Below are 14,381 nucleotides of genomic sequence, written 5' to 3'. Positions count from 1 at the left end.
CGCTCAAGTCGTGTCTGAAATAAAGTTGATAACTTGGCTTGTATTTAAATAGCACACTTACTGCTATTAAATCGATCGTGAGACAGATTCGTGAATAAAAAAACGTGTGTTTAATGTACACACTTAACATAAGTACAAAAACAGTTTAAATGTATCAAATAGCTTCAAATAAGAGTTCAAAAAATAAGAATTTCAAATGAATGAGATGTGTGTTCCAAGTCTTGCTTCTGTATGTTTGCAAAATAAATGTGTCTGAATGTCTCCTCTTGATGTTGGCTGAGGGAGTCCTTGAAGATGGCTGAAGAACGAGTTCTGCCCCAGCTGGCAGACCTTCAGTTTATATATCAAAGACATTTCTTTGTCTGAATTTCGCGCTCAGAAATATACCCTCCCAAAGGGCGTGATTTATAATGAAAACCTGATACAACATCTGTTTTACATCTATCTCAACCTTTACATAGGAAATGGCTCCTAAGAACCTAGTCTAAATATTCTGTAGATCTCAAGAGGAAATGGCTTGTTTAGGTAAGAAAAGGTGAAAGGTCTGCAGACACAGCTAAAATCACAGTCTAAACAGAATGTGGCCTAGCTAATCAATCACTGAGAAACAGCCATATGAATTACCTCAATAGGAGAACACATTCCAATCAAATACAATTCTTTACTTAAAACATTAAACATTTCAAATGAACATATATATATATTTCATATTCAAACTTATACGTTTTTGGAGTTTCAAATCTCGATTTCAGCGAATTACACAAGAAAATTAATAGCTCAAACAGTCTCACATTCATTCATATTAACAAGAATATATATATTCTTTATAAAATCCTTCCGGAAGGGATTTTAGAATATAACATTCCCCTCTGAAATATGAATAATGACCATATTTCCTAATCATTTATACACCCATTTATGTCACAAACACTCTGACTTTGATCTAATAACTCCAAATGCATTGTCACCTGTCATCGAGTTTGCAACTCCAAAACCTAATCTCCTTTTAAGCTTATTTTGCAACATATCGTCACCTTTCTTGATTTCATTTCTGATTTTCTTATACAGTTTTTTCATTCTAAACATTAAAAATAATTGATATATAATGCATAACATAATAATAATAAAAATAATAACTATAGGATGTGATAAAATATTTCCTGCTGCGGAAGTAATTGAAGTTTTTCCCCAAATAGATATACTATTTTTAAATTGATGCCACCAGCTGGAACCTGTTAAAGTGGACCATTGATGAACTACCTCTTGCAAATTCCCTTGCTCATGTTTAAACGATATCTCTGCATTCCTGAATTCTTTAGCTAGAGCCATTATGATTATGATAACAAGAATGAAATATCCTTTTATCTTGATTAGGTAAACAAATAACTTTAGACTGAAATTGTAAACATGATGACAAATCTAATTGTTCTAATTCCAAATTATCCTTGTTAAGCGCAAAATCTGTATACTGCAATTTATAAAATAATAATTGAGTATCACTAATTGGTAATCCCAAAACAGTAATTGGAACCAAAATTTGTTCTCTCCCTGCTATAGGAATCATAGAAGAACTGTAACATACATCCTGACTACATCCTAACCATTTATTTACCCATAAATCAGTATGATTTCTTGCATATGCATATTCTCTGGGTAAATTCTGCAATATACCAAGAGGGGTAACTCCACTCTGAAAAGCTTGTGCAATTATTTTAAAATTAGTGGAATATTCTGTTTGAATTTCTAAACATAATCTGGCAATATGTGAATGTTCTTCACTAGTCATTAAATTGAGAGTAATATTCTGAAGATGTAGTATGGATGGACCCATTACATTGGCTGTTTTAATAACCATATCTTCTAATATCTGATTTAAGTTTCTTTGGATCTTAAAACCTTTACTTCCCACTAAACCTGCTGACTCAAGATCAGATTTTAACGTGTTAATATCCATACTATTTGCAATGCTGCCAATTATACCTATGCCCCCTAGGGCTCCTTCGACAATACCACGTCTATTTCTGTTATGACTATTGATTCCAAACCATCTTTCAATACCCAATTCCATATTAACCAAATGTCTTTGACATTGTGGAAACCTTGTAGAAATTTTCCATTCTGAAATATTAAAATTCCACAATATAATGACGAATGTTCCCTCTCTCAATAGAGCTCTGGATTGTAAATGGTTAATCTGGAAGGGATTAGTAAAAACACTGTTTTTACCAACACATGGAGTTTTCCCTGGGGACATGACAATTATACTTGCATTAGCACATTTCAAGGGATAGCCTTCTATTAATATGCAGCACTCATATATACCAGTATCATTTAAAGATACACCTGATTGATGATAAATAAATTTATCATTGATCCAATTCACATTACCAAAAATTCCTTTGTGAATTATATTAGTTGTACTGTGGAAAAAACTACCCAGAAATTCACCATTTCTTTTCCAAGTTAACAATGAATTTTGAGGTAAATATATCTGAGTACTACACATCAAATTCAATCCATCTTCACCTTCAATGACTTTTAAAGACTGTGGTGACACTTTTATCTCTGGAACAATAATATCTACCACAGTAATGCTAATTTTGACTCGTAATTGAGCAAACTTCCTTATCACTCTAAAATCCCATTTTCTTACAATGTCTCCCTTTTTATCTCCAATTATTTTTAAATGTTTTGGATTTAATATTTGTACAAAACTTTGAAAAGATAATAATACTGGTCTACTGGATAAAATATTTTCCCAGAGCTTATCACATCATTATTGACATCTCCAGACCAAATTGTTGAATCATTACCTTTTACAAATAATGTCCAAAAAGCTCTTTTCAGTATATTACATTCAAAAATCTTGGTTAAATTATTAACCCTATAAAATCCTTGCATTTTAACAAAATTGGTTTTAGACTCTATTTTAACTTCGATTTCCACCTCATTACTATGAATGAAATATAATTCCATACAATGCTCATATCCCTGTCCCACAGCTATATACCCAATCAAATCATCAGCTGTATTGACATTGGTATATCTAAACCTATCCAATTTGTTATCTACATTAATATCATTGTCCATATTTCTTTTGCTTCTTAATACTGTAATGTCTTTGAGAAAATTGTCAATCCTGTTAACCTCTACATGGCTGGAACAGTTTGTGATATATTTTACCACTGATAAAAATGTCAATAGAGAAAAAATGAATCCTGTGACGATGACGATGATGATCAACTTTCTTTCTTTAAGATTTTTCATCTCTTTTGTAGTCATCTTTCCTTCTTTGATCAATTTTTGTAAAAATCATTCCTAGAAAAAAGAAAAGCAGTATCATTTATCTCAAAATATAAATTTTTATCTCATAAAATAACATTATCATCTCATAATATACCATTTCCACTAATCAATGTATATCCATATTTTTGTTGTCTACGTGCATATTCCACTGAATTGAGAGGTCTTTGAACTTACACCATTAATCATTATGTTTTCTCTATTGCCCCTCTGTGCATCGTAGACAAAAAAATTAATTGAAAAACCAAATGACATTTTCCTTCCTGTCAGTAAATTCACAGTGTTACAGAAAACGCTGTACTTCTGAAACTTCATCTCAAAACAAACAAGATTAAATTACACTGTCTGCTGTGTATTCCATTTTGTCCCAATAAAACTTTACTATAAGAAAATCAAACAGTTTTTCTTTTACCAAAGTGACCTAAACTCTCATGAATGAATTTAGTGAATTCCCTAAAGGTGTTGAGGTATAACAAGACACAAAAACCCATTGAAAGTCATGACGCAACATCAACGTTCTCATGAACCATAGAAGATGTCGAATCAACCTGTAGAGGAACAAAAATTCCTTTTTCTGTTCTTCAGCAAATTAGGGTATCTGTGTGTTTGTTTTCCTTGCAACAATTATACCAATTCAGGTTGAATCACCATTTCACCATGTAAAACCTACTTCCTTTGCTAAAGTCTCTTAAATAGAAACCTCAAAATACTAATAAAGATAGTATAAATATATATATATTGTGCGTATGTGTATGTGTTTCAAACTGGATCAACTTCCTCGTGTGTGTGATTTTTCAAAAGTGTGTGTGTGATTCCTATCAGGCTGTCAGCACGTCTGCATGTCTCCCTTTGGCCCCCACCTTTTCTTACAAAGGAGAGCTTTGGAAGCAAAACCCCGCAAAATTTAAATCACAAGGATGTATGTCACTTACTCCAAAATTACTAAGGATGGACTGTGAAGAGCTGAGATAGGAATAATATATATTGTACTCAATGTTTGAAACAAATAACATTACATACATACACATATATAAATCCTTACTTATTAATTCGATTTCTTTTATCATTAAAATCAATTCCCTTCATATCTTAAAAAAAACTTCAATATGATCTGTTACATTTACTACACAATGCACATCCACTACACTATACAAGTAAAGAAACAATAAATTCTGTCTCTTTTCCTAAACCAATTAATATTCCTTAAAATTTCACTTCACTTTTCATGAGCTAGACGTTACATATATTCCACTTAAAATCTCTTCTTTCAGAATTGTCTGCAATTCTGCCAGAAAAATAAAATATTCAACTTTCTGATTCCCAACATGAAATCTGTCGAACTTATGTCAAAACCTTATTCAATAAACCTTATGCAATACCAAAAATCATAGCCAAAAAGTCATAACCAAAAATCATAAATTCCATGCCGCTCACTAAGGAACATATCTATTTTTTCCTCCCAGCGTAACATTAGAAGTAACAAATGGCTTATTGTACTTTAAATAATATTGTTCTTCTTGTCTAACTTGAAAATTATACCTCCTATGATTACTCCATCTTACAGAGTAAACTTCATAACGCCTTGGAGACGTTTTGAAATTACGTGACTGCCTGTCACTCACTGACCAACAAAATTTTGCCATATGACCTTTCCTGCGACATAAAGAACATTTGAAAACTTGCTTTCTCTGTGCATATGACGATGGATAAACACATTGCTTCTTAGAATGAACAAACGTAACACATTCCTTGTCTCTATTGCCTGAAATGCTTTCAAAAACATTCACTGTGTTTTTAGTAATGTCTGCTGCAATAATATTATCCTGTTTCCCTGCATGTGGTATCTCCTCCATTTTATCTGAGGACTGAGCAAATTCTGTTAATACCATATCTGACTGCGTTTTTTCACTCCGCTCAGCATAATTACATACAGTTCCACAATTTAAACAACTAGCTGCAGTAGATACATTCTCATGTGTTTGCATATTGCCTGCATTACCCGAAGTGTCCTCTGAATGTATTTCTGTTACCTCAGAAATCATTGAATTAAAATCTGTAACTAGTTTCATTACATTACTTAATTTCCTTTTAATTTTAGCTAACGAGAATCTCTCTGCATCAATAGCCAGATTAGATTCTAAACATTGCAAATATAACGACTTCCATAAAACAGAATAACAAATCTGTTTCGATAAACCTTGACATTCATCAGCTGAACATTTAAAACATTCCATGATTTTACTCACCGAATAAGAAGTCTTCCGTGTTCTACGAATCTCCAGGTCATTCACGATAAATCGATACTTCTAGGCTCTCGTCAAACTCTTTCCGTAGTTTCTCTCAGTACTAACATGTTCCCCCTTTCGATATAAGGGACAGTTGTAAAAAAACTGCGACAAAATGAGCGACTGGCTGATTGTTGACTTCTAGGTTCTCGTCAAACGTTTCAAAAATTACTCAATACTCTACTTCTCTCCGATAGCACTTTGAGAAAGTGGTATAAAATTTGAAAATCGTTCAAAGCCTGGCTGGCTTAGCCAATGAAATAAAGTTGATAACTTGGCTTGTATTTAAATAGCACACTTACTGCTATTAAATCGATCGTGAGACAGATTCGTGAATAAAAAAACGTGTGTTTAATGTACACACTTAACATAAGTACAAAAACAGTTTAAATGTATCAAATAGCTTCAAATAAGAGTTCAAAAAATAAGAATTTCAAATGAATGAGATGTGTGTTCCAAGTCTTGCTTCTGTATGTTTGCAAAATAAATGTGTCTGAATGTCTCCTCTTGATGTTGGCTGAGGGAGTCCTTGAAGATGGCTGAAGAACGAGTTCTGCCCCAGCTGGCAGACCTTCAGTTTATATATCAAAGACATTTCTTTGTCTGAATTTCGCGCTCAGAAATATACCCTCCCAAAGGGCGTGATTTATAATGAAAACCTGATACAACATCTGTTTTACATCTATCTCAACCTTTACATAGGAAATGGCTCCTAAGAACCTAGTCTAAATATTCTGTAGATCTCAAGAGGAAATGGCTTGTTTAGGTAAGAAAAGGTGAAAGGTCTGCAGACACAGCTAAAATCACAGTCTAAACAGAATGTGGCCTAGCTAATCAATCACTGAGAAACAGCCATATGAATTACCTCAATAGGAGAACACATTCCAATCAAATACAATTCTTTACTTAAAACATTAAACATTTCAAATGAACATATATATATATTTCATATTCAAACTTATACGTTTTTGGAGTTTCAAATCTCGATTTCAGCGAATTACACAAGAAAATTAATAGCTCAAACAGTCTCACATTCATTCATATTAACAAGAATATATATATTCTTTATAAAATCCTTCCGGAAGGGATTTTAGAATATAACAGTGTCCAAGTCGCCTCGCAAAGTCGCGAACAAAGTCGCGTTGCCCCTTTGTGAACCGGCTCTGAGGGGTGAATTTACTTTTGAGAGATAGTGTATTTGCAACATTTTATAACACAAACAAACACAAAACGTTATTATTTTTTATTTTTTTATATTCAGTCTTTTTTAATTTGTTTAGCAAAAAATGTCTGTGGGTTATTTTATCAAAAAAATTTAGCAGAATACATTTTGGCCTAAATTAACGAAGAAGATTTATTTATTTGCAGCATCTTTTAACAGAAACACAAGAAAAACTATTTTATTTTTCAACATTTTTGTATTTTTTTGTTCACATGGCAATAACATTAAGAACCCAGCGGTGATTAACCCCTTCCATACAGGGCATTTTCACCCCCTTCCTGCCCAGACCAATTTTTCGTTTTCAGCACTGTTGCACTTTGAATGACAATTGCGCGGTCATGCAACACTGCACCCAAATGAAATCTTTATGTTTTCCCCCCACAAATTTGAGCTTTCGTTTGGTGGTATTTGATCACCTCTGCGGTTGTTATTTTTTGTGCTATAAACGAAGAGCGACAATTTTGAAAAAAACACCATATTTTTTACTTTTTGATTTAATAAATATCAAAAAAACAATAAAAAAATAAATAACATTTCCTCAGTTTAGACCGATACATATTCTTCTACATATTTTTTGGTAAAAAAAAAATCGCAATAAGCGTATATTGATTGGTTTGCGCAAAAGTTATAGGCCCAGATTCACGTAGATAGGCGGAAATATAAGCGGGCGTAGCGTATCGTAGTTACGCTACGCCGCCGCAACTTAGAGAGGCAAGTGCTGTATTCACAAAGCACTTGCGTCTAAAGTTACGGCGGCGTTGCGTAAATGTGCCGGCGTAAGCGTGCCTAAATCAAATGAGGAACAGGGGTGTGTGTTTTATGTAAACTAAGCATGACCCCACGTAAATGATGCTTTTTTCGAACGGCGCATGCGCGCGCATGCTCGCTATCACGTCGAATTGTCTAATTAAATTACTCCCGCTCAATGCCTAGACGACGTGAACGTAACTTACGCAAAGCCCTATTCGCAAAAGTTTTACGCAAACGACGGAAAATTTGATGCTGTCCCGACGTCCATACTTAACATTGCGTACGCCTCACTATAGCAGGGGTAACTTTACGCCGGACCGACGACTTATGCAAACAACGTATATAAATACGCGGGGCGCACGTACGTTCGTGAATCGGCGTATCTACCCAATTTGCATATTCTACGCGTAAATCTACGGAAGCGCCACCTAGTGGCCAGCATAAATATGCAACTAAGATACGACGGAGTAAGAGACTTATCTAAGCAAAAATCCGCGTAACTTCTAGGATGCGCCGGCGTATCTTTTTTCTGTATCCAGAAAACAAGATATGCCGGCGCATCCTAGAAGTTACGCGGCGTATCAATAGATAGATACGCCAACGTAACTTCTTTGTGGATCTGGCCTATAGCATCTACAAAATAGGGGATAGATTTATGGCATTTTTTTTTTTTTACTAGTAATGGCGGCAATCTGTGATTTTTATTGTGACCGTGACATTGCGGCGGGACATATCGGACACTTTTGACACGTTTTTGGAACCATTTACATTTATACAGTGATTAGTGCTATAAAACTTCACTGATTACTGTGTAAATGTGACTGGCAGGGTAGGGGGATAACACTAGGGGGTGCTGAAGGGGTTAATATGTTCCCTGGGAGTGATTCTAACTTTAAGGGGTAGGGGGACTCACAAGGGGAGGAGACCGATCTGTGTTTCTCTGTACTGGGAACACACATCGGTCTCTTCACCTCTGACAGGAGGTGGATCTGTGTGATTACACACACACAGATCCACACTCCTGCCGTGATTGCCGCCGGGCACGTACACCAGTTTTGCGAGCGATGCCGCGGGCGCGCGCGCCCTAGCGCCCGCGATGCAAAGGACGTCATATGACCTCCACTCTGAGGGAGAGACAGTTCCTGCCGACATCATATTACTACTGCTTGGTAGGGAACTGGTTAAATACCACCAAAATAAAGCTCTATCTGTCTCCAAAAAATGATAAAAATGTCATATGGGTAACAGTGTTGCATAGGTGTGTGCAGCCTATTGCATTAGGGTGTGCACCCCAAAGCCCAAACACACACTACCGATCACTCACCATGTTCATTCAGAAAGGGAAGGGGCCGGTAAATTACATATTTACTGGTCCCTTTCCCACTCCTAAAACATCCCAGCAGCAACAGCCAATAGGAGAGGAGGGAAGCTGGGGGGAAAGATGGGAGCCAGGGCAGTAGGGGGAATCTGTGCTGCACAGGGGGATTAGGTTGTGCCTGGGCACACCTGGCACACCCTGTGCGCACGCCTATGCAGTGTTGCGTGACCGCGCAATTGTCATTCAAAGTGTGACAGCGCTGAAAGCTGAAAATTTGGCCTGGGCAGGAAGGGGGTGAATGTGTTCTCTTGCTAGATATATATATAGAAAAGTGATGATGAACCTCGGCACCCCAGATGTTTTGGAACTACATTCCCCATGATTCTCATCCCCTCTGTAGTGTAATTGAGCATCATGGGAAATGTAGTTCCAAAACACCTGGGGTGCCGAGGTTCGCCATCACTGATATAGACTAATAGATTAGAATGGCTGTTTTGATATGTACCTTTCTCACAGAAAATATGATGGAATTTCACATTACAGTGGAACCTCGGATTGCGAGTAACGCGGTTAACATGCGTTTCGCAATACGAGCGCTGTATTTTAAAAAAAACTAACTCGGTTTGTGAGTGTTGTCTCGCAAAGCGAGCAGGATTCAGGCCAAATCGGTGTGCAGTAGCGCGTTTGGCCTGAGGTAGGGGGGCACCGGAGCCCAAGGACAGCTCGTCTGACCTCGGCAATGGAGTCTTTCCGAGGTTTGCCGAGGTGTCCTCGGGCCTTTCCGTCCGTTTCCGAGGTTCTCCGGCGCCCCCCACATCTGGCCGCCTGCGGTATTGCATGCCATTGAAGTCAATGCGGAACAAATTATTTTCGTTTCCATTGACTTCTATGGGGGAACTCGCTTTGGATTACGAGCATTCTCCAGGAACGGATTATGCTCGTAATGGAAGGTTCCACTGTATATGGAGAAAAACACTTATAATTAGAATTGCTATTCTATTCTTCTGTAATCAAGCTTTGAATGTATTGTAATCCATCCTACTTTGATATTGTATAAAACAGGCATGTAACGGTCAGGGGTTAACGCCGTTTACGATATTCCATTCCACCAACCCACGACAGCTTACCGACACTCCACAATCCAGCAGACGAACACGGCCCATAGGATTCCCCAGAAAATGAGACACACAGCTCTGTTCTCTGGTTCAAAACGGATAGATCTTTTAATGGTAAACTCAGGCTTCTTATACAGTTAGCAACCAAATATGAACAATGACTAAACTCCACCCACAACATGACACAAGGAGCCCAATACACATTTTTAGTCAGACTTTCTGGCACCGATATAATCCACATGAGCTAATAAGCTACAGCTGACAAGTCAGAGATCAAGGGCCAGATCAACATAGCGAGTACGCCGGCGTATCAACTGATACTCCGGCGTACTTTCAAATTACCCGCGTCGTATCTTTAGTTTGAATCCTCAAACCAAGATACGACGGCTTCTGGGTTTGATCCGACAGGTGTACGGCTTCGTACGCCTTCGGATCGTAGGTGCAATACTTTTGCGCCCGCTGGGTGGAGTTCGGGTCGTTTTCCGCGTCGGGTATGCAAATTACCTTTTTCCGACGATCCACGAACGTACGCGCAGCCGGCGCATTCTCTTACGTCGTCGCTAGTCTGCTTTTTCCGGCGTATAGTTAAAGCTGCTATTTTGCGGCGTATAGATAGACTTGCCATGTTAAAGTATGGCCGTCGTTCCCGCGTTTTTTTTTTTTCGTAAGTCGTCCGTGAATAGGGATGGACGTAAGTCACGTCTAAGTTCAAAAAACGATGTCGTTGCAACGTCATTTCGCGCAAAGCACGGCAGGAAATTTCGAAACGGAGCATGCGCAGTTCAATCGGCGTGGGGAAGCGCTTCATTTAAATGAATCACGCCCCCTACCCGCCGATTTGAATTTCGCCGCCAGGAATACACTACGCCGCCGTAACTTACGGCGCAAAATCTTCCTGGATTTGACTTAAAGCCAGGTAAGATACGGCGGCGTAGCGTATCTCTGATACGCTGCGCCAATCCAATTATATGTGGATCTGGCCCCAAGACTCCAGCTTTTCTCACCTGCTATACAATACACATTTATCATCAATAGAAATTCACACAAAACACTGGCCCGGATTCAGCTAGAATTGCGCTATTTTTACGGAGGCAATTTTTTTGCGCTGCCCTCGATTCACGGAGCAGAAGCTCCGTAAATTGCGCGGGCGCGCCGGCAAAATGCCCGGCGCAAGCGCGCGCAATTTAAATGATCACGTAGGGGGCGGGAATCATTTAAATTAGGCGCGTTCCCGCGCCGATCGTAGAGCGCATGCTCCGTCGGGAAACTTTCCCGACGTGCATTGCGGCAAATGACGTCGCAAGGACGTCATTTGCTTCAAAGTGAACGTGAATGGCGTCCAGCGCCATTCACGATTCACTTACGCAAACTACGTAAAATTCTAATTTCGCGACGCGGGAACGATGGATATACGTAACATTGGCTGCCCCTGATAATAGCAGGGGCAGCCTTACGCAAAAACCGCTGTACGGAAACAACGTAAATTGCGTACGCAGGGCTCGCGCAACGTTGTGAATCGGTGTTAGTATGCAATTTGCATACTATACGCTGAGCACAAGGGGAGCGCCACCTAACGGCCATCGCAAGAATGCAGCCTAAGATATGCGGGCATAAGAGCCTTATGCAGCGCAGATCTTAGGCTGCAGTCGGCGTAACGAGGTTCCTGAATCAGGAGCACTTGTTACGCCGGGGTAAGTAAGCAATTGCGCTGTGTAACCTATGGTTACACAGGCGCAATTGCTTCTTGAATCCACCCCAGTGTTAATTAGCATCACACAATGAAAAGGTCTTTAGAAGCCAGACTAAGGCTAGTTTACATGACAGTAGCAGACTTAATTACCCCCTTAACAGTCTATGTATCACATTGAATGAATCACTCTCCTATTGACCTGTTGGGTTCAGAATCAACAACTTGTAATATTTCAAGATATCCCGCAATACATGAATTATCATTACTGTTCCATCTCATGTAATCCATGATATCATTTCTCAGTCATCCTATGCCCCTAGTGGACATAGGATGACCCTAGACACAAGAGTCATTGGTGAAGCTGGCACAGGAGTACCCCGCATCCTTCAAGAGCCTCTGGGTCCCACGGGCCATACCGTTACAGGGCACTCGCCCATAATAATAAAATTGAGCATATTTTGAAACTCACTGGTGTGTGTCAATCTGTGTTCCCGAGATCCCGGGTGGGAATTATCGAGGGGCCGGATTCAGATACCTCAGCGTATCTGTCCGGCCGGCGTAACGTATCTCCAATACGTTACGCCGCTCTAACTTTGGGCGGGAGTTCTTTATTCAGAAAGAATTTGCGCCCTTATTTACAGTGGCGTAACGTATGTGTTTCGGCGTAAGGCCGCGTAATTCAAATGGGGATGTAGGGGGCGTGTTTTATTTCAATTTGTGTTGACCCGGCGTTTTTTTAAATTTTACTTGAACGGCGCATGCGCCATCCGTAAAATATCTCAGTGTGCATTGCTCTAAATGATGTCGCAAGGACGTCATTGCTTTCGACGTGAACGTAAATTACGTCCAGCCGTATTCGCAAACGACTTACGCAAACAACGTAAAATTTCAAAACTCGGCCATACTTAACATTAGCTACCCCTCATATAGCAGGGGTAACTATACGCCGGAAAAAGCCGAACGCAAACGACGTAAAAAAAAAGTGCCGGGCGGTCGTTCGTTTCTGAATCGGCGTAAATCCTCATTTGCATATTCCTCGGGTAAAAGATACGGAAGCGCCACCTAGCGGCCAGCCTGAAATTGCAGCCTAAGATCCGACGGTGTAAGACACTTAGACCTGGCGGATCTTAGGGGTATCTATGCGTAACTGATTCTCTGAATCAGTCGCATATATACGACCGGCCGAACTCAGAGATACGATGGCGTATCAGGAGATACGCCGTCGTATCTCTTTCTGAATCTGGCCCCAGGTGTCCGGTTCGGTCCCATACAGGCTGGAAGCACGTAGTAGCCCACCCAAAACCACAGCTGACCCCTTTTTCTGCAACTTTCTACAAGGCAATACAAGGTAGTGCATTGCTGCGCATTGGGGCATGCTGCAACACACACACACATGATGCTTTAGTACATTGGAATTCTATTCAGTTCCTTATCTAGCCGATCTCATCTGGTGGCACAGAAAAAAAAAAATCAAAGGGCCTGCTTTCCAAACTATAAGATGATGAAATTATAAGGTATTGGAAAACAATGAACTAGGTAATGTTAGCTACGTGAAGCGTCTGCGCGTCACGTCACAGGAGAATCTTGTTTTTGTTGTTTTCCTGTCTCTCCGCTGTGTATGAAAACTAGACCCCATTCACACCTAAAAGTAGCGTTTTTGAGCGGTTTTCCAGCGTTTTGCCGCACATTTTGTCACGCGTATTCGCACGTTTGCATACAGCGTTGTCCGACGTTTTTGAACTTCGCCGTTTTTTATTTTCGCCAATAGGAAAAATGATCATCCTTTGTTGCTATGTTTGTAGATTTTTTTTTTTTATCTTCTTCCCGGGTGAACATTCTATTTCACAGAACAGATTTAGGCTGCATTTATTCACACCTGAGCGTAGGTCGTTCGGTCGTTTTTTCGGGCGTTTTTTGCCGGCGCTTTGACAAGTGTATTCATGCTTATTTGCGCATTTGCATACAGTGTCGTCCGATGTTTTTGTACTTTAGCCAATAGGAAAAATTATCATCTTTTCATCACTTGTTGCTATGTTGGTAGATTTTTTTAATCTTCTGCCTGGGTGAAAAGTTCTATTGATTAAAGCGACGAAACGCTCGTAGCAAACGCTCGTTGTCGCGCTAGTCGCTTGAATCGAGCGTTTCCATTACTTTCTATGGGAAATGGAAACGCTCAAAAACGCCCAAACCGCCAGATTCGCGCGACAAAAAAGGGTCCGGAACTTGTTTGAGCTTCAGGCGTCCGGCGTCGGGCGTTTTGGAGTGGAGATGTGAACCATCTCCATAGGGAATAATGTATTTTTTCCCCTCTAGTTTTTGAGCGTTGCGCTTCAGGCGACTAAACGCTCAGGTGTGAATGCAGCCTAAAGCGACCAAACGCCCGTAGAAATGCTTGTTGTCGCGCTAGACGCTTAAATCGAGCATTTCCATTAGATTCTCTGGGAATACAAACGTTAAAAAAACGACCAAATCGGCCCGATTCGCGCACTTGTTTGAGCTTCAGGCGTTCGGCTTCAGGCGTTTTGGAGTGGAGATGTGAACAATCTCCACTGAGAATAAGGCCCCTTTCACACTGGGGCGTGAGCCGCGGTGGCGGTATAGCGCCGCTAAAAATAGGGGCGATATACAGTCGTAATTGCCACGGGATTCGGCCGCTAGCGGTGTGGTATTAACCCTCGCTGGCGGCCGATAAAGGGTT

The 14,381-nt window shown here is 39.7% G+C and overlaps 2 protein-coding genes across 2 annotated transcripts in view; both read right to left on the bottom strand.

The window, feature by feature from the left end:
* LOC120939780 (lymphocyte antigen 6E-like) overlaps positions 1–14,381 on the bottom strand; it is a 440,733-nt gene that overhangs the window by 264,825 nt on the left and 161,527 nt on the right. The gene's annotated exons all lie outside the window — the stretch shown is intronic.
* On the bottom strand, positions 642–5,950 carry LOC120939778. Its single transcript, XM_040352132.1, has 2 exons — positions 5,550–5,950; positions 642–3,318 (listed from the first exon to the last, which is right to left on the bottom strand). Exon 2 carries the CDS (start codon positions 2,504–2,506, stop codon positions 1,316–1,318), a length of 1,191 nt encoding a protein of 396 aa, XP_040208066.1. The 5' UTR covers positions 2,507–3,318; positions 5,550–5,950; the 3' UTR covers positions 642–1,315.

The sequence above is a fragment of the Rana temporaria genome, chromosome 5, assembly GCF_905171775.1.
Source record: "Rana temporaria chromosome 5, aRanTem1.1, whole genome shotgun sequence".
NCBI classification, from domain to species: Eukaryota; Metazoa; Chordata; class Amphibia; order Anura; family Ranidae; genus Rana; species Rana temporaria.
Note: the sequence above shows the minus strand (reverse complement) of the source record. Positions and strands in the feature narration are given on the sequence as shown.